The 24,362-nt window shown below is 44.0% G+C and overlaps 2 protein-coding genes across 2 annotated transcripts; both read left to right on the top strand.

The window, feature by feature from the left end:
- The first annotated feature begins 360 nt into the window (after positions 1 to 360).
- Positions 361 to 6,796, top strand: lsg1 (large 60S subunit nuclear export GTPase 1). Its single transcript, XM_015970672.3, has 14 exons — positions 361 to 894; positions 1,165 to 1,291; positions 1,568 to 1,688; positions 1,769 to 1,855; positions 2,293 to 2,379; positions 2,466 to 2,526; positions 2,806 to 2,982; positions 3,073 to 3,405; positions 3,581 to 3,682; positions 3,770 to 3,913; positions 4,078 to 4,201; positions 4,640 to 4,719; positions 5,846 to 6,019; positions 6,144 to 6,796. Exons 1-14 carry the CDS (start codon positions 802 to 804, stop codon positions 6,321 to 6,323), a joined length of 1,890 nt encoding a protein of 629 aa, XP_015826158.1. The 5' UTR covers positions 361 to 801; the 3' UTR covers positions 6,324 to 6,796.
- Positions 6,797 to 6,930: 134 nt separating this feature from the next.
- tmem44 (transmembrane protein 44) lies at positions 6,931 to 23,543 on the top strand. Its single transcript, XM_054752281.2, has 10 exons — positions 6,931 to 7,600; positions 7,675 to 7,801; positions 7,874 to 7,964; positions 8,133 to 8,314; positions 8,546 to 8,632; positions 9,668 to 9,838; positions 9,986 to 10,144; positions 10,324 to 10,407; positions 10,473 to 10,598; positions 23,308 to 23,543. The coding sequence occupies exons 1-10, from the start codon at positions 7,416 to 7,418 to the stop codon at positions 23,491 to 23,493; spliced, it is 1,398 nt and encodes a 465-aa protein (XP_054608256.1). The 5' UTR covers positions 6,931 to 7,415; the 3' UTR covers positions 23,494 to 23,543.
- Positions 23,544 to 24,362: the final 819 nt, after the last annotated feature.

A 24,362-nucleotide genomic window follows, 5' to 3' on the forward strand; every position in this document is an offset into this window, starting at 1 on the left:
CCCAGACTCTGGAACTCCTGAGCCTGAGATCAGTGGACTCAGTGAACTCCTTCAAAAAGCAGCTGAAGACTCACGTGTTCAAGCTGGCTTTTGTATGACCTTCTTCACCACTCTCTCTTCATTCTGCTCTCCCCACCTATTCCACCTTCCTCAGGATCCACTGATTTCCCTCTTTCCTATTCTCTCTCTCTCTCTCTCTCTCTCTCTCTCTCTCTCTCTCTCTCTCTCTCTCTCTCTCTCTCTCTCTCTCTCTCTCTCTCTCTCTCTTTCTTAACATTTTTTCTTTTAAATCCCAATTGCCTATTTTTGCTCATTTTAAGTATATTTTTAAACATTTTCTAAATGATTTTTTATATTTTAACTTTTTTTTGTGAAGCGCCTCGTGATTTTTATCTTGAGAGGCGCTATAGAGATGATTTTCTTCTTCTTCTTCTTAAAAACAAACCGGAACACCTATTTACGGTCTTTGTTTCTTTAAAGCACATTTGTTAGCGGACCGCACACGAATGTACCACGTTAGCTAGACTCGTTTAAACAAACGTCCAGAATAAAATACATCTTAGATTAAATTTATTGTTTTAGCTTTTAATAGAAAAACAGTTTTGAATCAGCCATGCTGTTGATATTTTATTAATCAAGTAAATAAAGTAAGTATTCTTCCGGAAATGTGACTCAATTGGTTTGTTCCATTTCCGTTTGTAAGGAAAACAACGCAGTCCACATGGACAGCACTTTTTAGAGACAGACATCCTTTTCGGTATTTTTGTAGTATATTGTGGTGTGATCGCTTCAGAAGTAGTTATGGGGAAGAAGAAGGCGGGAGGAGGACTTGGTAGAGCTCTGATTAAAGAGAGACTCCAGACGAGCCGAGGGACCAAGAGGGGAGACTCCTGGGTATGACATCAACTTTACTGGCACATAGGGTTTAATATAATGTGTACAATAGTCATTAACCTATTGTGTTGTAGTGTGTGTGTGTGTGTGTGTGTGTGTGTGTGTGTGTGTGTGTGTGTGTGTGTGTGTGTGTGTGTGTGTGTGTGTGTGTTGGAAAAGCGTAGAGGTGTTTGTCCCCCCCAGATTGAGTGGATTATCATTTGTTCTGGCTACATTTCAGACCAAATATTAGTAGTTTTGTGTCATTGTCACACGTGTATCACTTTTAAGCTTCACACCAGTGAACTGAACGATGGCTACGACTGGGGTCGATTGAACCTGCAATCCGTAACAGAGCAGAGCTCAATGGATGACTTTCTGGCCACTGCTGAACTGGCAGGAACAGAGTTTGTTGCAGGTAAATAAACTCAAACACGACTCAGGTCAAGAGAAGCACTTCGGTTGTTTAAATGTGTGTTTTCACCAAAAATAATACAAGTTTCAGCTGTAAATTACAGTAAGCTGTGTTCAAAGTTTAAAAGCTTGTCATTATCTGGCACATCATTCATGTGCTTCATCATATTGTACCTAATTGTAAAATATAGCGTTCTTATGCCTTTGTCTTGTTTTTGTTTGCCAGACGTGAATGTGATTGTGACTGTTTAGTCGTTTCCTTGGCTGTTCCTTTTCTTAGAGAAGCTCAACATCAAGTTTGTTCCAGCTGAAGCGAGAGCAGGTTTGTTAACAGCTGAGGAGAAAATGAGGTTAAAGAAACTGCACGAAGACAACAAGCACTTCCTCAGAATTCCTCGACGGTACGCTGATACTGTCCAGTTGGTTTTACAACATTTAAATGTTGGTGTTTCACTGAGTTGTGATTTGTTTGTGTTTGTAGCCCCCAGTGGGATGAGAGCACCACTCCAGATGTACTTCAGCAGGCCGAGAAAGACAGCTTCCTGCAGTGGAGACGAGAACTCGCACAGTGTGTTCCAAGTTGTTGTTCTGACATTAAAATTTAAAACTCATTGTCATTACTTCCACATATATTTGCTTCAATTAAATGCTTGTATCAGCATCACCACAGCACTTTCATTTGTTATGTAACGATGATAGTTAAACTTGCACTTTCGTCGTAAATCTAAAATTTCTGGAATTTCTCACACTTCTTTATTTTAAAGAAAATGGCCAAATAATGAAGTATGGCTTCATGACGGTTAAAACAGCCATTTGTTTTTATCAACTCTTATAAAACCCCTCTTGATTACACTTAAACTAAAATATTAGTTTAACATTTCTGCAAGCTTAATTGTTCAGGATGAAAACATTTTAAATAACCCACCAAATGTGAATTGTACTTTATATTTGTTTTCAGAGTCTGCACTTCAGACTGATTAGATGATTCTTGTGTTCTTTTAAAAGACTTGAAGAAGAGCAGAAGTTGATTCTCACACCCTTTGAGAGGAACCTTGAATTCTGGAGGCAGCTGTGGAGAGTGATCGAGAGAAGGTAGGTCTGGAGCTGTCAGATTATCATCATTAGTGAGAAACGTCTTAACAGGATGCTAAATACAAAACTGTCGTGTTTTCCTTTAGTGACGTCGTCGTTCAGATAGTCGATGCTAGGAACCCTTTACTTTTCAGATGTGCTGACTTGGTGAGTCTTTAAGAACAAAGAAAAATGAACAAATGAATGTAAATCTCTCTTTCCAGTATGCTGCATTGTCTAAATTCAGATTGTTCTATGTGCTGCTGTGATGTTCTTTTTCTGCATTTGGAGATCGTTCTCTGTAACCTTGATATAAATTTAGGTAAAATCATAAAACGATTCAAAAATATGTTGATAGAATCCACGAGATTCTGTCTGTAATCAGATGAAATTCTGCATCAAAAGAGTATTTTTACAAGCTGTAACATTTCTTTAATTCACCAACAGGAGTTGTATGTGAAAGAGGTGTCGCCACATAAAGTCAACATGCTGCTGGTGAACAAGGCGGACCTGTTGACCAGGCAGCAGAGGCGAGTCTGGGCCAGATATTTTGAGAAAGAAGGTCTGATGGCAGTTTTCTGGTCAGCCCTCGCTGAGAGCAACAGACTGGATGCAGAAGAAAAGGTGACGATGATCTTGAATCTGAACTCATCCGTCTTTTTATAGGATCGCTGAATGTTTTAGGAAGCTGTCGGTCGTTTGAAACTTTCACAGGGCACGGAGGTGGACGATCCAGAAAATGCAGAAAGCGATCCAGAAGCAGAAAAATCAACCTGCAGTGGAAATTCCAGTCATATGTTGGATGGAAGAGAAGAGGTGGAAGAGGAGAGTGATGTGGAAGAAGATGAGCAGGAAAAGGTAACTGTGGATGAAGAGGAATGGCAGACCTGCTCAGAAGGTGAGGAGGAAGAGCAAGAAATTTCCAGCTCATGTAGTGAGTCCATACGCAACTCCAGCCGCCTGCTGCAGAAAGATGAGCTACTGAACATGTTTAAAGCTGTGCACAAGGGGCCCAGGACTAAAGAGGGACAGCTCACAGTGGGACTGGTGAGAAAAACTCATAATCTGTTCCATCAGGGTATTTGGGGGTAATTTGTTACATTATGCATGGAAATAAACAATAGTCTGTTGGTTTGTGGTTCTTTAGTTGCCTTAGGAATCCACAACGTGGACTTTAATTTAAGGAAAGAAATTAAAAAATGTTCCTGTTTGGATTTAACAGGTTGGTTATCCCAATGTGGGGAAGAGCTCCACCATCAACACCATCTTAAGGAATAAGAAAGTTTCTGTTTCGGCCACACCTGGACACACGAAGCACTTTCAGGTAGATCTCGACTGTGTGTGAAGATACAGCTCAGAGGTTCCATCAGCAAACCGCTAAACATGTTTGTTTTGATTTGCTGTATCCCAGACTCTGTATGTGGAGCCAGGCCTGTGTCTGTGTGACTGCCCCGGTCTGGTCATGCCCTCGTTTGTTTCCACCAAAGCGGAGATGATCTGCTCTGGGATTCTGCCCATTGACCAAATGAGAGACCACGTTCCTGCAGTGTCCCTTATATCTTTTTGTTTCAATGAGGTTGACTCTTCTGATTTAGATGTTTTTATTTGATCTAAATTCATTTTAAAAGTTGGTTTTATGCTAGGATGTTTACATGAATCTGATTAAACTGACAGATTAACGGTGCATTCCAGTATTTGAGTCCTTAATGGGTTTGCCACATAACTCAGACGATCCCCCGGCATGTGTTAGAAGGCACGTACGGCATCAACATCATCAGACCCAGAGAAGACGACGACCCCGACCGGCCCCCCACCTCTGAGGAGTTTCTCATGGCGTATGGATGTGAGGCTACAAGTCAAATATACCGGAAATCAAATGCTACTTATAAGCTTTAAAGTTCAATGGAGTTGCAATAAGGTGGCCTTTTCTGGAACAGATTTAGTGCATTAGAAGAATAGAATAGAAAATTCCTGGTGTGTCCCGCATTTGGGATATTTAGGTGTCAGAGCAGCAATTATATTCTCAACAAGACAGATGAGAGTAAAAAACAAGGAAGTAAGATCAAAGAACAAACAAGAAAACATAATTCAGAAAGACAGAAACGATTCAAAATAGTCAGATCCAAAACTCAAAATATTGATTAAATGCACATTTTAAGGAAAAACAAAATGAGGATCTTTAACTTTTTTCTTCTTTCTGGTCATTTAACCTTTTTTTTTTTTTTTTTTTTTTTGTTCATGACTAGAAGAATTGTACGTGTTAGTGTTGTTTCTGTTTCAGACATGAGAGGTTTTATGACGTCACACGGCCAGCCTGATCAGCCCAGATCAGCCCGGTACATCCTGAAGGATTATGTCAACGTAAGTTTCACACTTCAGCTTTTTTTGTTTCGTGGTTTCTGTCACTTTAATGCTTGAAGCAAAAAATCCCTCCTCCTACCATTTAAATTCGTCACAGGTCACAACTCCTGGTCATTCACACATAATTCATGTAAGATTTAAAATGGAAATAAATCCATTGATAAATATTTAGGCTTTTTTATTTATTTATTTTATTTATTTCTTTTTGAAATTAATCGTTTAGTAGTCCAGAGTTTATCTCTTAGTAATAAAGGTTGAATATGGAACCATTTATAAAAAGTTATCTTTTAAAAAAGAATACAGTTAGAGGTGTGCAGAATGAAGGTATTTCCTTTAAAAACTATATTTTTATTAAAAAAATAATCATATTTATTTTGACGGGCATGACACTGGCTTTATGTTTACACCTACCAGCCAATAGAGGGCACAGTTGTGGGTTGCCAAACAGCTGGCCCTGTGGAACATGGCAGACTCTGCACATCTAGCAGCTGCTTCTGAGCCCAGAAGGTGACGTTATCCTTCTCAGAAGAGGAACGACCATAAAACATCTAACTCCAGAGTGAGTTCATTTGAAGCCTACAACAGATGGACCCACATAAAAAATGCCACGTATCGACAGCGAACCTGGTGTCCCGATGTCTGGAAACCTTGTTCTATTGTTGCAACTACAACCTCCTCACGCTAGGTGTCGCTTTAGTGTTCATGTTCCATATTCCACCTTTTAGTCAGTACTAAGGGACAGGATGACCGTGGCTAGTTCTATCCTGGAACATTTAAAGCAATAAAACCCTCTTTCCATCATGTACTCACAGGTGATTCAGTCATTAATCATTAGATTTAAAACTGAAATAAATCCATTGGTAATTATTTAGGCTTTTTTTTCTTTCTTTTTGAAATTCATCGTTTTTCCTGGAGGTTTAGCAGTCCAGAGTTTATTCATCTCAGGTACCAGCAATAACAGGGCAGCTTGACCTTGGCTGGTTTTATTTTCAGTGAAGCTCTAAAGCACATTGAGTTGCTTTTGCGTAGGACATGTGCTACATAAATAAAGCTGTCTTGTCCTGTCTTAACGGGGACATGTGAATAGAAGATGAACCTAACATGTGACACGGTTCCCTCCTCACAGGGAAAGCTTCTGTTCTGCCATCCTCCGCCACACGTTAACCCAGAAGACTTTCAGCCACAGCACAGCAAGTTCCTGAGAAGAGATTCAGATGTGGGGGACTCGTCTGCAGCATCACACAAACAACCTAAACTCAAGAGGATTGAAAATGTTGTTGACAAGAACTTTTTCCATCAGGTAGAACTTTTCTTGTGTCTGTGCAGCAGCTATGGGCTGTCTGGAAAAAAGAACATTATGCACTTGTTAGTGGAGAGTTGTTATTTATATAATGAGCTCATTTAAGTTTTGTTGGACTTTATAGGAAAATGTACAAGCGCTCACCAAGGGAGTTAAGTCCATCATGGGCTACAAACCAGGCAGTGGACCTGTTGGGCCTGGGGCCACTGAACCGGAGACGGTGATCGGAAAACCCTGGAAAAAACACGGCAACAGGAACAAAAAGGAAAAAGTACGCAGGATTAATAAGCACCTGGATGCTTGATGATGATTTGAAATCTAAGATTTTTGTATCTTGATTAATTCTGGTTTTATTAAAGACTCCAGTTTGTGATTCCAGTGGATGAATATGGAGAAGTCCTCATCCTAATTGATGAATGTGTGTACGTGCTGATCATGTTTGAAGGTGATATTGGTTTAAACACATAGCAACCAGATCACTGGGTTAACTTTCAGTGGATGGAGTTTTCATCTAAACGTGACATTTGTGAAGATTTTAGGTTTACAAACAAAATAAGTCCCATTTTCACTTGGAGGTAAACAACTGAACATAAAATGTCGCTTTTACTCATCAGCAGCAATGATACACATCACCAAACTGTTCCATAATAAAATACACGTTTTCATCATTGTGCTTCACTTTTGTCAAATCCCTCTAATTATTCAGAGAGGGGAAAAATGAACTTTTAATTGTTATATTTAGGATGAGAACACATTAAAGAGCTTTTAAACGGTCAACTCTGCATTTTTCATGTTTTCATTTGTGACACATCTAAATAATGAGATTTGTTGACATTTTTATATCACAATGACTCATTTTTTTAAGTTTTCCAGAATCCCCAGTTAATGCAAATAGCTAATAAAGTAAATACGATGAATTATTTACCAAAATGAAGTCTTCAATTATGTTACCTTTGATGAAAATCACTTTATCAATCAATGGCTATGAGGGTATCAGTCTGCCACCTGACACAGAACGCAAACTTCAACAATATTCCAACGATTCCGTATTTTTCCAATAAAACTGGAATATTGTATTTTTTTATATCCCGTGTGTGTTCGCTCGAATTAATTTGAGAATTTAACTTTCTGTTTAAAAATAACTTTTGTAACATTTTACTAGCAGCTTCTCCACGAGTTTTTCTCATGCTTTAAAAAATTAGGCTAAATTTAATAATTGCAGGTATGTATGAACCAATCCGAGCGGTCCCAAATGAAAATGAACCTTCCTGCTGCTTTGCGGTGATTGGCACAAGCAGGTAGCCACGCCCCTTAGTATAATAACCCAGGTTCCTGAGCAACCAGGTGGTAAAAAGAGGTCAAACTCCCTGGAATGTGACGGAAGTTCGTAGCTGAGATGGATGGGGGTGTATCGATCGTGTACAATCCGCTGAGAGGTTCCTCTGACGGCCTCATCAGACGTCTGCTCGCTTCGTGGTTTGATTCCGTCTCCACCTGTTTCACGCAGGACGCGGACAAACTCTGCGTCCCCGCGGGTCTCACCCTGCTCTCTGCGCTCCTGTTGCTGCTGTCGCACCTGCTGTGAGTCCAGATTCAGAACATATATGGCAATAATGTAAAAGTAAAACATCTTCAACTTAATCTGACTCTTCCAGAATTATTTGTCAGAGGTGCAGATTTCCAGGTGAATATTCAGGAGAAGCATCCATGATCATCTACAGCTTTCTGGGTAACTTGTGCAGCTCAGTTGGAGCCACGCTTTCCACACAGCTGCACATACTGGTAACGGGGTTCTCACTAAAACAGAAGTCTCCATCTGCCGCATGCATGGGTTTATTTCCACTTTCTTTGCAGGTTTTCATGTCTGCGTTTGCAGCTTTGATGGATTCTGTGAGCAGCATTTTGTGCTGCCTTCCTGTGTTCTTGTGCTGGAACTCAAACACACGCAAGTTAAATTAGAAATCATCCAGTTTTCCAGATAATTTCACAATATGCAAACAATGTTCACACGCCTTTAGGCAAAAACGAACTTATCAGTGGGACTCTATCTGCAGATAACAACACAAATGAATGTACTTAAACTTCTGTCATGTTCTCTGGCGTTTTGCTGCAGAGAGGAGGCTCAGGATGATCAAGAAGCGCAGGAGGCAGCATCTTCTGGCTGTGGGGGTGCTGATGGTGGTTGCAGGAGGATTTCTCAAGTCCAGAGATGCTGAACCTGCAGCTTACGGGCCAGAGAGTAGGAGGCTTCTGCATGTTGGTCACATGCAAATCTCTAGCTGGACTCCTTCACTGGTGTGCCAATTGTGTTTGATGTCATCTGATTATTGTATTGTTATTATTGCCCTTTTAGGCTTGCCATTGTATTTTCAGTGTGCACACTTTGAATAATTTCAGTCAGGGTTTGAGCAACATGTTTTCCTAAAGTCTTTAGAAAACCCTGCAGTTATGTATGCAGGTGTATTCTGATATTTGTTTCTGGAATTGTAGCTCACATGGTAACAACCTGCTTTTGTATTTCTAAAGGATTACAGTGACATCCTTGGTTACACTTTGGGGATGCTGTCCCTCATCATCAACTGTACCTCCAGGTTCCCCGCTCTCTGCAGAGCAGTAAGTGACAATAGACCAAGGGTCTGCAAACACAAGTAGCTCCTTGGAGCTTCCACGATGTCTCCTAATAACTTTGGCTAAAATGATGGAGGACTAAGTCAAGCTTTTAAATCCGGATTTAGTAGAAAATGCAGTTTAATCCGATATCAGTGTTTTCATGGAATAACCATTGGATTTCTGCAGCAGAATGAAACCTGAAACTACCATTAATAGTCCTAGATCTGCATAATTTTATATAATTTTATTCAAGTATCAACATTTCATGTGATAAAAATATCCATACTGTTTTCTTTTTCCATGCTGTAGTTCTCTTTTAAAACACAGAGCAGTTTTGTTTACCTGTTTTCCCGCTACGTTTAGTTTGCGGCTGCAAACTTCCTCAGGCTGACGCTGATGGTGGCTGATAAACGGAGAAGGAAGTGATGCCACCATCAGCGTCAGCCTGAGGAAGTTTGCAGCCGCAAACGAAACGTAGCGGGAAAACAGGTAAACAAAACTGCTCTGTGTTTTAAAAAAGAACTACAGCATGGAATTAGAGATACGACACAGCAAGAACACACCTAAGACGTTTTCTTTTTGTTTTTTATGTTTATGTTTATTTATTTAGCAGATGCTTTTATCCAAAGCGACTTACAATTTATAACCTATAGGGCATGTTGTGATCTGTGGGGGAAACCGGAGTACCCGGAGGAAACCCACGCATGCATGGGGAGAACACGCAACTCCACGCAGAAAGGCCGCAGCCGAGTTTCGAACCTGCAACCTTCGTGCTGTGAGGCAACAGTGCTAACCACTGCGCCACCATGCAGCCACTTGCAGTTAACACAATTTTTTTAAGTATAAACAAAGCAGTAGCATTTTTTAATTGACAACAGTTACATTTTGTAGATGTTTACAGAAGAGGAGTAAAAAAGATTTTGGGGGGGGGGGGGGGGGGGGGGTGAAAGTTGCAGACCCCTGCAGCAGAACCAAATCAGAGCCACTCATACTTCATAATCGGTTGTTTTTAAATCATTCTTGTTTATGTCCATCTAGGCAAGAGGGCAGAGCTTCACTCAGACCTACATTTTCTCTGGCGTGCTCTGCTCTCTGTCTGGTGCCGTCTACGCTGCAGCCATCCTCCTCTGTGACGCTCGGCTGAAGTTTCTCATCAGGGTTCTTCCATGGCTCCTGTCATCGACCAGCTGTGCTGGCCTGGATTTGCTTGTATCCTTTTGAGACATCATACATGTGTTTTCTTTATGTTGGCATATTTCCTCCTCTCAAGATAAAAAAAAAGATCTGTGATGAACAGAAGTGTATTTATATTTAACTTTTTGTACGATTTGTTCACTTTTAACTCATCACTGTCAGATTTTATTCCTCCACTGGTGCAGGAGAGGAACCAGGCAGACGAAGGTCAAAATTTCACCCGACACAGAGAGCCTTTTAGGGAGCTCAGGAGACGATGCTGAGGAGACTGTTGTCAAGAAGCAACAGACGAAACAGAAGTTCCCCTCATCAGGGCAAACGGTAGGTTTATTTAGTTCTTCTCTTTTATTCCAGAGTACAGCACTATATCATGAGCTTCTTTTTACACTTTCACTTGAAACATAACTTTTTTTATGGTTATCACCAACAAGCTGTCGTCATTTGTGTTACAAATATTGCCAGTGCACACTTACAGCATTTCTTACATTAAATACTTGTAGCGTTCACCCTTTTCATCAAAGCATCTGCAGAAGATGACGGAGATGGGGCGCTACATGGATGTCCGTGATCAACCTGCAAAAAAAGTAAGCCAAGGTTTTTTGGATAGTTTTTCAATGATTTTCTTAATGTATTTTGTTTGCTTCCTCAGAAAATGACCCTTAAAGAAGGATCTGAGGCCACACCTCTCCAGAGGAAAGCTAGAGCAATTGAAGTGGACAGTCTTTGCTCCTCGGATACGTCCTACGGCTCCTCGCCCATCAGCTCTGATCTAGAGGTCAGTTAGACACCAGGAAAAATAAATATTAAAATCAGCCAATAAGAGCCCAAATCTAATGGGTATAAGTACATCCAGTGTAATATTGTTTTATTTTAGTCCTGTTTAATGCTGAGAAGTAAGGTATTCATTCCATTTCATTTCACGTGTCTGAGCAGAACCTCCCTGAACCGTCTACAGGTGGTTCAGAATGCCTGTGCTTGGCTTCTGACCAAGTCCTCCATACACACCCACATCACCCCTCTTCTCCTCCAGCTTCACTGGCTGCCAGTCAACTTCAGGGTTCATTTCAAGATCCTGGTTCTGGTCTAGGGTCTTACATGGCCAAGCACCACCATACATTCTTCTTAGTCCCTACACCCCCAGCAGGTCCCTGAGGTCCAGTGACCAAAGCCTACTGGTTGTGCAGCACACCAGGCTGAATACCAAAGGTGACACATCATTTGCTGCTGTGGCCCCCAGACTCTGGAACTCTCTCCCCCTGAGCCTGAAATCAGTAGACTCAGTGGTCTCCTTTAAAAAGCAGCGGAAAACTCACCTGTTCAGGCTGGTTTTGTGTGACCTTCATCACCACCCTCTCCTTGTTCTGCCCTTATTCCACCTTTCCCGGGGTCCACCGATTTCCCTCTTTCTTATTCATTTTCTTTCTCCCTTTCCTTGCATTTTTTAATTACAAATTTGTTTATTTTCATTTTAAACATATTCTTAATCATTTTTTTCTGTTTCAATCTTAAATTTTTGGATTTTGTGAAGCGCCTCGTTTTCTTTCTTTCTTAAAGTAGATTTCACTCCTGAGAATTAACCATTTTTTTTGTATTTTTTGTGCAAATTTACTGGAAAGAAAACTGCCATTGTTTTGGCTTTTGCAAGTTTTAGAACTTGTGGAATTTGCTGCATTCTCAAAACTGTCAGTTTTTTCCATTAAAGGCCACTAGGTGGCGACAGCACATAGATGTAACAGTAGGCTGCAGCTAACCCTATGGCTCCACCATTGGCCTTTTTATGAAGTTAAAAAAGCCACGCAGGAGGGAAGTCAAAATAGTCTGTAAAGCAAAGTAAAGGCACATTTCCACTTTAGGAACCTAGGTTTCTGGTGCCATTCTTTACCCCTTGTATGTTTCGACTATACAGATTACCTGATGACCTTACTCCAGAAGATGCCCCCTGGTAGGTAGGCAGTGCTTATGAAATTACCTGGAACTTTCAGGAAGGACGAGCTCTGAATCTTTCTGATTAGATGAGTATTTTCACATTAAACAATCAAGGCAGCTGCATGCTGTGGCAGGCCTTGGTGGGAATGCAGGAATGAATGAAATACTGATGGTCTAAAACAGGGGTGTCAGTTATGCGGCCCGCGGACCGGATTCGGCCCACACCCAGGTTATGTCCGGCCCGCGAGATGGTTGTATAAACTTAATTTTCAAACTTTACAATGTAGAGTGAAAATAAACTCTAATTTTTCCAATTTAAAAGAACTGCTGTTCCCAACACGTCCACTAGATGGTGCAATAGGCATTGTGTTACGCAAGCAAGCCGTTTATATTCAGCCAGAGCAAGTACATCAACCAAGTGCAACAGGTGTTCTGACACTACTTTGTTTTGCCAAAGATATCTAATCCGGCGTGTACATTTTGTGCTTCAGCCCAAGATGTCTCTGTCAAAAAGGAGAAAAGTGGACACAGAGTGCAGGTTGTTCCAAGAAAAATGGACATCCCCCTATTTTTTCATGGAAGTGAACGGAAAAGCTGTGTTTGGTGTGTTCACAGCATGTTGCAGTGCTGAAAGAATATAGTCTTTGTCGCCATTACGTGAGTCTTCATGCCGAAAAATATGACAAATATGAAGGACAGCGGAGAAGAGAGAAGGTGAATGAACCGTTGGCCGGACTGAAGAAACAGCAGTCTGCGTTTACTCACAGCCATGGACGTAATTTGGGGGGGGGGGGGGGGGGGGGGACGACATGACCCCCCCACCCGTTTTCCAAAGTCAAGTTTTGACCCCTGCACTTTTTACCATCCAAAAACAACATTACGCTATATTAAATTGACACTGGTTGAGCTCTAGGACCAAGCGGAAAACAACCGTTTGTTTTGAAGCCTGTTTCTCATTAGAGCATACTGTACAGATACCCCCCCAGTGTCCCCCCCACTTCTAAAGTGAAAATTATATCCATGCTCACAGCCGAGATATCAGTGATGCTGCAGTGAAAGCTAGCTACCTGATTGCTAATGAAATTGCAGTGGCTTCCAAACCATTTAGTGAGGGGGAATTTGTAAAAATGTGCATGATGAAGGCAGTGGAGGTTGTTTGCCCTGAAAAGCGCCAAGCTTTTGCAAATATCAGCCTGACCAGAAACACAATTCCAGACAGGATTTTCGATATTTAAGCGGATTTGGACAGCCAACTGAAGGAAAAAGTAAAGTCCTTTATTGCTTTTTCAGTTGCTATTGATGAAAGCACAGACATTACAGATGTAGCTCAACTGGCGATTTTCATCCGCGGAGTTGACACGTTGACCGTCACCGAGGAGTTTGTTGAGCTGGTGCCCATGACGGATACAACAACAGCAGCTGATATTTTCACCGAACTCGTTGGGAGTCCTGGACAGGGTCGGAGTGCAATGGTCACACGCTGTAAGCCTCGCTACAGATGGTGCGCCCTCAATGACTGTTAGAAAAAGCAGGTTTTAATTTACCGGTCCGGCCCACTTGGAACTAGATTTTCCTCACTGTGGCCCCTGAGCTAAAATGAGTTTGACACCCCTGGTCTAAGATAAACAATTTGCCAGGCTTAAAAAAGGTTCTGGATCTCTTTGTTGAAATACATCCTAAGAACTCAACTGTGATTGTTGTTGGATCCATCTGATTTGTACTTGAGCACCCTTTTAGATTGAATCAAAACACCAAAATCATTATTTATAATACAGTTCCATTTTTACATGCCATCTGCCCAAGGAACTCATTAGATGAAGAACATTTGTTTAACTTTACTTGCTTCATTTGCTTTTATGTGTGACTTAAGGGGAAGTAAGTTTGCCCGAAGCCATGAAACATTGTTGTAAGTAGACATCAGTCAGCATGTTTGGGTTTCAATGACCTTAAGTCTATAGAGAAATGTGAATGTGGGTAAAAAGAGCAGATCAGGGTTTATATTTTCACACTGCAGAGTTCTGCTGGGCCAAAAACCAGCTACTGGAGGCTGCACAGCAAAACCAGCCTTGTGTTTGGCAGCTGGAGTTTATATAGTGTTCTCCTTTTTGAAAACCATACCTGGAGTTGGATATATTGAGGCTTGTTGCACACAAACGAAAGAGAAACTCTGTAAGAAGCTGTAGGCAATGGTAGCCTAGCAAGCCATAGTCTGGCCATGACCCATAGACAGATCAGTTGTACGGGTCGAATCTACGGCTGTCTTTGCAACAGTCTGAGCACGCAATTGAATGGCGCTAGGATCAAACAATTAACAACATGATGTATTCGTAGTAATATCAAATCAAATCAACTTTACTTATATAGCACTTTTCATACAAAAGAATAGATCTGCTTCACAGATTAAAATGGCCCCATAGATCCCATATTCCCATCCCAGCCCCCCTCCCCAAGTATAAAACAATTGACAATTACACTTCCCCTCCCATAACCAATTTCCAAGGTGAACGTACACTCGCGCACACACGCACGCACACATGAACAACAGAGTAAACAATAGGCTGAGTTCAGATGGGTCATGTAATGGACGACACATCATCAGCGGAGCCATCTGCCTCGACAGCAACAGATCCACGGCAGCAGCCAAGACACCGGCCCATGACGCCCAGGGACGGAGGGTGGAGACCCCCACCACTGCGCGGGCACTACCCGAGGAGCGCCTCGGCCACCGCCGCCCACCACTGGCCCCAAGGCAGAGGGCTCCGCAGAGGAAACACTGGAGGATTAAAATATATAACTGTAAAATAACAAAAGCTAATATGGATAGAAAGTAACTGATAAAAAGTGATTATAAAGATAGTAAAAGAAAACATAATCATGTAAAAACACTAAGAGGTACATAAAAAAGTCAAAGAGATAAATAGGTATATATATATATATATATATATATATATATATATATATATATATATATATATGAATAAACAAATATGACAAGCGATACAGTTAAACAGACTAGATAAATAGTGATCAGTTAAAAGCGAAGCTAAAAAGGTGGGTCTTAAGCCTATTCTTAAAAGCCTGGACGTTCCCTTCGGCCCTGAGGTCCTCCGGCAGCCCGTTCCAAAGGCGAAGGCCATAATACTTGAAGGACGCCTCGCCATGGGTGTGTGTCTTAACTTTAGGGATAACTAGGAGACGGCTGCCAGAGGAGCGCAGAGACTGCAGGGGTTTATATAGTCAAGGCAGTTCTGAAAGATAAGAAGGCCCGAGACCATTAATACACTTAAAAACCATTAAAAGAACCTTAAAATCAATCCTGAAACATACGGGGAGCCAGTGCAGTGATTCTAAAACTGGAGTGATGTGCTCCCGCTTCCTGGTCTTCATCAGGACACGTGCTGCTGAGTTTTGTAAAAGTTGTAAACCTGAGATGCTCTTTTTGGGAAGACCAGAAAGCAGGGCATTGCAGTAATCAATTCTACTGGTTATAAAAGCATGCATCAGCGTCTCCTTATTGGCCAGAGAGAGAATGGGGCGGACTCTGGCGATATTCTTGAGATGGTAAAAACCTATTTTTGTGATGTTTTCCATGTGGTGGATAAAAGTCAGCTCAGAGTCGAAAATAACACCCAGATTCTTCACTTGTAGTGATGGATAAAAAGACATTGATTGTAGTTTAGGTAAAAGTTTCTCTCTCTGGGTCTCAGGAGAATAGAACTCAGTCAACAGGGCAGTCTGCCATACACTGAAGCAGAAGAAGTACCTCTATCTGCTCATGTCTCAAAGAAAAGCCCAATTCTAAATTGTCGAAGCTGATGCCAAAGTGTTGTTTCTGAGCCACCGCTATCTTTGCTGCTTTTCTCTGTAGCTCCTCTGTCATCGTAAAAACAAACAAAACAATGGCTCTGCCATAGTGGAGCTAAGCCTGCCCAACGTCTAATAAAATATTTGTTCTAATAGGGACTTTGGTGAAAGAGATGGTATTCTTCACCTACTAACAGTTTTGGCTTGTCACTTGAAACCTTCATGGGCTGTCATCTATTGGAGTGATGATGTGGCCTATGTCCAGAATCCCCTGAGCACGTCATGTGGGAGTGGCGTGTGGAGCTGTCAGGTCCTCAGGCCACTCCCACATGTGCTTGCTGGTGTGCTTTTGATGAGCAAGTTCCAAGGTCTTAATAGTCCATAGACCCTCTTGTCTCTGTTGATGGTTGCTGTTCCTTGTTCCCCAATTTTGATGGCTTCTCTTATCCATCATTTGTATCTGTTGCTTTTCCTTCCTACGATCAATCAAAATGTATTTGTATGGCGCTTTAAAATAACTACTTTTTAACCAAAGTGCTTAACAGAGATAAAAACACATCATGAAAAAGCAGGGGGGGGGGGGGGGGGGGGTGTCGGGTTTTCACAGCATCTGTCCACATTCCTTTGTGGGGGTTTATTTTGCTTGCCACTCAAGGCTACCAGGGTGTCAGATTCAGATAACAAGAATTTGTTTGGGTCAGGCTGAGATAATTTTTCCTCTCTGCCTTCAGTCTTTAAACCGATAATTTCCAGTCCTTCAGTGAAGCCAATTTTTGGTTTTTAAACATGTCCACACCGTCCGGTGACTCTCTCCGAGATGACATCCATTTTGCGCACCAATACCGGTATCGCAGCTAGAACATTGTCCAGCTTGTGATTCACCTCGAGTAACGTCCCAGTCTGAGAAGTCTCCACACGGACGGTGCTTTCCGTGGGTGTGGGTCGCCCTCCAATTGCTCCCGTCTTCCCAAATTTCCAGAAAACCAGATATCCTCCCACTCCAATCAGGAGAAATCCAGTGATCATCAGGCCGAATATCCAAACGTCTTCAATATCCTCAATGGACAGCTGGCTGAGGCATATGATCTTCCACTCCCTCCAAGAATCCAAAATATACCCCACCGGGTGTGTCCCCTGTGGACATGTGGGAGCCCCCTGCTCCATTCTCATTGTTGAAAAAATCTTATCGATCGCATTGAATGACCAGTTTATCAAATCCATGGTTAGTAAAAATAGGGTTTTTCAGAAGAAATGCAGAGAAGCGCTCTGTGGGCAGACAGGACAAAGAGCCTTGGGGAAAAAAAGATAAGGGAGTGAAAGAGAGAAGCGTCTATACTCGTTGAGTGCCTTGAAGATGGTGACTTCACGATTCTTTTTTATAAATGTTCTTCTGTAGCCAACAAACAGAGCTAGTCCAATGGACGAACTAAGTCTTAAAAATGTCTTAGTGCTGCCCCCTGTGGCAGAACCGCAGCTACTGCATTTTAAACTTGTGATTGACCGGGGCTGGAACAATTTCACGTCATCAGTATAGTCTCCTCCCACTCCCCCTCCCTCCCAGGATGGAAATTCCCCACCTTTGGCCATGCCACTCTGTGCCTCCTGGTAACGCCCACTTTCATGGCATTTTTCAAATGTTGACCAGGGGTGGAGTTACATTTTCTGATGGTGTGCAGTCCCTCTTTAAAAACGAAAGTCAGTAGTTGAAAATCAATCCAAAATTGAAATGGAGGCCAGTGAAGAGAGGCCAAAACAGGAGTGATATGCTCACATGTCCTTCGGTTTGTCAGCAGGTGAGCAGCACCATTTAGGACTACCCGAAGTGATGCGCATATTGTCCCGGTGCATATGCGCTTGTTCCGTCTGCAGTGATCGGTTATGGCTGATTTAAGTGTTTCTTTTTCTGCTGTGTCTTTCTAGTGTCTGGTAAATTTGGTCTGTGTTTCTTTTTCACATTCTGTCCAGTGTTTTTGTAATTTGTGACCTTCCTCCCGTTTCACTGATATAGCATTTGTTGCATGAAAGGCAGGGGATGCTTTAGATTACATTGCACTGATTACCTGGGTTGATGTCTTCTTTTGGCTGTATTAATGGCTGTTTCAAACAAGCTCAGTGGTCTAATGGTAGGGTGTCCACCTTGGGACGAGGAGATCGGGGTTCAAAACTGCTCGAGTTATACCAAAGATTTAAAAAAGGGGACCCAATGCCTCCCTGCTTGACACTCAGCTTTAAAAGGAACTCCAGCTATGAGGATGCGTATGCCCTAATAAGCCACAATTTTTCTGTTGTACCAAACTATGGTGTTAAAACACACAACATATTGCTGTTTATTTATAAATCTATAATATTTAGTACATTTTTGGACATACGTAGGACGCCATGTTTTCCACACTCAGTGCACTCTGAGTGCACGTATATTGATTGTGCTTGAAAGAATAGCTATTGAAGCTGGTGTTTGTTTACGCGCTCACCTTATTCGAAGGTAAACTTGAAGACTTCCCTCTCTGACACTTGTTAGCTAGAATCAACAGATGCTGGTTACTCGTTGATACAATCCAGATTTGAATTAACTTTATATTTAATGTTTAAACTCCGTCCAAATGAACTGTTAATTTTTTATTCAAGCACATTGCTTCTTTTGCTATCAAATCTGGGAAATGAAGTGCTGAAATAAGAGGACACAATAGTTAAACATCAGGTATTTGTCTATCTGCTGCCCTTATAAACCAAGCAGGCTCTGCAGCAAGCAGCTTGATATTTCTATTGTCTTTGTGCTTCTTAAACATTTCTGCTGATTTCTGGTTCTTGGCTGAGGGGGGTTACAGTGAAGGGATTGGTCATGTGTCCCAATTGTTCTGCTGTAAAGAATCTTTGATTAAAGAGCAGCTTTGGGTTGGGTCTGTCTGCCTAGGAAGTGGTGCAAAATGGTAGCCTTGTCCACTATAGGGGGCCAGTACAGCTCACCACGTCTATTTTGAGAGGTGTTTATGGTCTCTTGTGTGATGCCTGCCATCCAGGAATTGGGTAACTGTGTGTGAACAATGCTAAGCTAACAATTTTAAATATGTTTGGTCAATACTCGTGTAGTTCAGCAAAACAAACAGTGGGCTTGGCAGATCAACGCTTTTATAAAGCACCACTGCTTCGGAACAGAAACAAACGGCATTCCTTGAAGGAATGAATGTCACCCATTGCAGTTTTTAAGAGGTTTAACCTAAGATCATCTTCTGTTGAGAAATGATGGAGTTTAGCTAATTTGATTAAATCTTGTAAATAATGCCATGCACAGTCTCACATGTTAATGCATTTCAGCTTCTATCATTTAATTGTAGCTCAGTATCTGTCAAATGGACTAAGTTATATCCAGTTTTGTGAATGTTGGCTGTGGCAATGACTTTTAATCAGGTTGATTCCAAAAGTTAGTTTTAAAGGTGTGGAACACAGAAAAAACATTGACTACGATCGGGAATAAGATTTAAACAAGTTTTTCACGCAGGCTGAACATGAAAATAGTCTCCTACACCGATCTCCAGCATTAGCTTCTGATAGAAAATAGGCGGTGAAAAGCTTGGGGTCAACAAGACTGGCATATCTACATCACACTGCCATTTTAACATTCACGGACTCAGCCATCTTGACTCAAGACGAGAACGCTGTTTTTGGTTTGGCGTCCAACAAACGGCGAACTTCTTGGCTAGTAGAAGTTAACAGTTAGCATTAGTAACTCCACCGCACAACAGAAGTCCTCCAGGCTTGTTGTTTGTGGAGATAAAACAACATTTGCAACATAAACCGAGTCAGTTGTAGAGTCAAGCTGTTGTTAACCAATCCGAGACGAGATATCAAATTCCGGAAATAAGACTCTTAAAACCTCTGAAGCTCGGCTCTGATGACACACTTCTAGCTCCTGAAAGAGGGGCACCAGAGCTTTTTTTCCCCCCAGAGTACGACTTACAAGGCATTCATTTTTACCAGAGACTAATGTATGGACTCCTCCTTGAACCGTCACCTTATTGTGGTGGAGGAGTTTGAGTGCCCTAATGATCCTAGGAGCTATGTTGTCTGGGGCACTTAATGCCCCTGGTAGGGTCACCCATGACAAATTGGTCTTAGGTGAAGGGTGAGACAAAGAACGGTTCGAAGGATCTTTCATGGCGGTTAAAACGAAGAGTCGGAGTACCCGGCCCGGAGGGTTACCGGGGTCCCACCCTGGAGCCAGGCCTGGGGTTGGGGCCCGTGAGCGAGCGCCTGGTGGCCGGGCTTTCGCCCATGGGGCCCGGCCGGGCCCAGCCCGAACCGGATACATGGGCTCGTCCAACTGTGGACCCACCACCCGCAGGAGGAACATGAAGGGTCCGGTGCAATGTGAATCGGGTGGCAGACCAAGGCGGGAGCCTTGGCGGTCCAATCCCCGGACAAGAAAACTAGTTTTTGGGACATGGAACGTCACCTCGCTGGCGGGGAAGGAGCCGGAGCTTGTGGCAGAGGTTGAGCGGTACCGGCTAGATATAGTCGGACTCACCTCGACACATTGCATTGGCTCTGGAACCCGAGACCTGGAGAGGGGTTGGACACTCTACTTTGCTGGAGTTGCTCCGGGTGAGAGGCGGAGGGCTGGGGTTGGCTTTTTGTTAGCCCCGAGACTCTCTGCCTGTGTGTTGGGGTTTACCCCGGGGGACAAGAGGGTAGCTTCCTTGCGCCTTCGGGTCGGGGAACGGGTCCTGACTGTTGTTTGTGCTTATGGGCCAAATATCAGTTCAGAGTACCCACCCTTTTTGGAGTCCCTGGGACGAGTGCTAGATAGTGCTCCATCAGGGGACTCCATTGTCCTGCTGGGGGACTTCAATGCTCACGTGGGCAATGACAGCTTGACCTGGAGGGGTGTGATTGGGAGGAACGGCCCACCTGATCAGAACTCGAGCGGTGTTTTGTTATTGGACTTCTGTGCAAGCCGCAGTTTGGCCATAACGAACACCATGTTCGAACATAAGGATGCCCACCGGTACACTTGGTACCAGGGCAGCCTAGGTCACAGGTCGATGATAGATTTTGTAGTCGTATCATCTGACCTGCGGCCGTATGTTTTGGACACCCGAGTGAAGAGAGGGGCGGAGCTGTCAACTGATCACCACCTGGTGGTGAGTTGGATCAGATGGCAAGGGAACATGCCGCGTAGACCTGGCAGACCCAAACGCATAGTGAGGGTCTGCTGGGAACGCCTGGCAGAAGAACCTGTCAAGACGGTCTTCAACTCCCACCTCCGGCAGAGCTTTGACCACGTCCCGAGAGCAGTGGGAGACATTGAGTCCGAGTGGGCCTTGTTCCACTCTGCGATTGTCGAGGCGGCTGTTGCTAGCTGTGGTCGTAAGGTGGCCGGTGCCAGTCGTGGTGGCAACCCCCGTACCCGCTGGTGGACACCAGAGGTTCGGGGAGCCGTCAGGCTGAAGAAGGAGGCCTACAGGGCGTGGCTGGTCTGTGGGTCTCCGGAGGCAGCCGACAGGTACCGGATAGCCAAGCGGGGTGCAGCAGTGGCAGTTGCCGAGGCAAAATCTCGGGCGTGGGAGGAGTTTGGTGAGGCCATGGAGAAAGACTATCGATCGGCTCCAAAGAGGTTCTGGCAAACTGTCCGGCGCCTCAGGAGAGGAAGGCAGCAACTCGCTCACACTGTTTACAGTGGGGATGGGGAGCTGCTGACGTCAACTGAGGCTATAGTCGGACGGTGGAAGGAATACTTTGAGGAGCTCCTCAATCCCACCAATGCGCATTCCGAGGAGGAACCAGAGCTGGGAGGCCTGGGGATGGACTGTCCGATCTCGGGGGCAGAAGTTGCTGAGGTAGTCAAACAACTACACAGCGGCGGAGCCCCTGGGGCGGATGAGGTTCGTCCTGGGCATCTCAAGGCTATGGATGTTGTAGGGCTGTCATGGTTGACACGTCTCTACAACATTGCGTGGTCATCGGGGGCAGTTCCTAGGGAGTGGCAGACCGGGGTGGTGGTCCCCATCTTTAAGAAGGGTGACCTGAGGGTGTGTTCCAACTATAGGGGGATCACACTCCTCAGCCTCCCTGGAAAGGTCTACTCCAAGGTACTGGAGAGGAGGGTCTGATCGATAGTTGAATCTCAGATAGAGGAGGAGCAATGTGGTTTTCGTCCTGGCCGTGGAACTGTGGACCAGCTCTATACCCTTGCAAGGGTGATGGAGGGGGCATGGGAGTTTGCCCAACCAATCCACATGTGCTTTGTGGATTTGGAGAAGGCTTATGACCGTGTCCCCAGGGGCACCCTGTGGGGGACGCTCCAGGAGTATGGGGTGGGTGGCTTTCTGTTAAGGGCCATTCAGTCCCTTTACCAGAGGAGCGTGAGTTTGGTCCGCATAGCCGGTAGTAAGTCGGACCTTTTCCCAGTGAGGGTTGGACTCCGCCAGGGCTGCCCTTTGTCACCGGTTCTGTTCATCACTTTTATGGACAGAATTTCTAGACGCAGCCGTGGTGTGGAGTGTGTCGAGTTGGGTGGCAGGAGAATCTCGTCTCTGCTTTTTGCGGATGATGTGGTCCTCCTAGCTTCATCCAGCTCTGACCTTCAGCTCTTGCTGGGTAGGTTCGCGGCCGAATGTGAAGCGGCTGGGATGAGGATCAGCACCTCCAAATCTGAGACCATGGTTCTCGACCGGAAAAGGGTGGCTTGCCACCTCCGGGTCGGGGGAGAGGTCCTACCTCAAGTGGAGGAGTTTAAGTATCTCGGGGTCTTGTTCACGAGTGAGGGTAGGAGGGATCGGGAGATCGACAGGCGGATTGGTTCGGCGTCTGCAGTGATGCGGACGCTGAGCCGATCTGTCGTGGGGAAGAGGGAGCTGAGCCAGAAAGCCAGGCTCGCGATTTACCGGTCGATCTACGTCCCAATCCTCACCTATGGTCATGAGCTTTGGGTAATGACCGAAAGAACGAGATCGCGGATACAAGCGGCCGAAATGAGTTTCCTCCGTAGGGTGGCCGGGCTCAGCCTTAGAGATAGGGTGAGGAGCTCGGACATTCGGGAGGGACTCGGAGTAGAACCGCTGCTCCTCCGGATCGAAAGGAGCCAGTTGAGGTGGTTTGGGCATCTGGTCAGGATGCCTCCTGGACGCCTCCCCGGGGAGGTGTTTCGGGCATGTCCTGCCGGCAGAAGGCCCCCGGGTCGACCCAGGACACGTTGGAGAGGTTACATCTCCAATCTGGTCCAGGAACGCCTTGGGGTCCTGCCGGAGGAGCTGGTGGACAAGGCCGGGGAGAGGACGGCCTGGAGCTCCCTAGTTGGGATGCTGCCCCCGCGACCCGGACCCGGATAAGCGGAGGAAGACGAGACGAGACGAGAGACTAATGTATGGATTAAATGAGTGAACCAAACCTTTAAAAGATTTGTTGCAATCAGAAAATCAGCTAAATAATTGAGCCAAGTCACAATGTAATGAGACCAGAGGTTTAAAAATAGCTAGCTGATGACTACAATGGTTATGATCTGTATTTGCAAACTTCAGTAATAAATCATGTCACTTTTCCCTGTAGTTTATGCATTACTAACAAGTATCGTTTTCCCAAATGTTCTCAAATCCAAACACACACATTTCTTTCTCCCTCATTTGTTTCAGAAGATATTCTAAACTCTGCCTTCACTTTTCAACGTTGCCAACGATTCCAACCAGAGCTGTAGTCACTGCATATTAAGTTGAAAGAACATTACATAACGCAGCCCTTCAGCTATAATTCTCTGTTTTCAGTGGGACTGTGAAGCTGCAATTTCGCAGTGGAATAAACCGGCAGGAAAACCACGAGACGGCAACGAGTTCCCCCTTCAGGACTGCCCGACTAAATCCAAACCGTTCAGGGTCTGCGTTTGCTCCATGTCTGAGCTCCCAAAGAAAACTGTGTGTGCAGCAAACAAGGGAGGCTCTGCTGTGAGCTGAACTCATCTGTTCCAGCAAATTTGGGATTATTAAAGAAAAGCAAATATTGACCTGGTGTCTGTCATTTTATTGCATGCTTTTATTTTACATGAAGCATTACATAACCAGTGATTGTGAAATGATGCCGGTGAGTTTTACTTTACCTTTAGGGGAACTGTACGACAACCTTTTATGAAAGTTTAAACCTTCCACCAATAAACCGTATTATTCCCCAAGCTGCAGTTTAGGGTTATTGGGTCACATCCTGTATTTTGCTGGTTGTCCGGGGTTATCAGGGCTGGACTTGGACGGGGCCGACAGAGCAGATAAGCACCAGACCAGACGCCCAGGGCTTGTTGGCCCTGTCCATTATTCAGCAGACCTCAGTCTGTCTGCTGGCTCCAAGGCTTCAGAGGTGATGAGAGAGCAGCACAGAGGAGCATTTTTACCTGAATGGACTCTGATAACTAAACAATACACTCATCTAACTCCTCCCTGTTACATTTCCTAAAGTGACTTATCTGTCTGAGAAAAATGAATTGGGGAAATCACTAATGAGATGTAACAAAGCTATCGCTGATATCAGCAGTAGATTTAAAGATATATCACCTTGTTCTCTTGTAAACATGAGCAAGTACTTCAACTGGGAGATGATCATATTTGGGTATCTTAAATAATACATTTTCTATACTTTCTTTCGAACCGTTTGCTTTCAAATCAGAACACACGTTGCTGTTTTAATCGGTCAGATCTGGATGACGGTTGCTGACCTAGCAGTTCTCAATCCCTGGGCTTTATCGCCATCTCTTGTGAGTCAAAGCAAAACCAACGGATCCACACTAGAAAAAAGGTGTTTGCAAAAGCAAAGAAGAGCCTGGATTAGCACTTCT

Source organism: Nothobranchius furzeri, chromosome 8 (genome assembly GCF_043380555.1).
Source record: "Nothobranchius furzeri strain GRZ-AD chromosome 8, NfurGRZ-RIMD1, whole genome shotgun sequence".
NCBI lineage: Eukaryota > Metazoa > Chordata > Actinopteri > Cyprinodontiformes > Nothobranchiidae > Nothobranchius > Nothobranchius furzeri.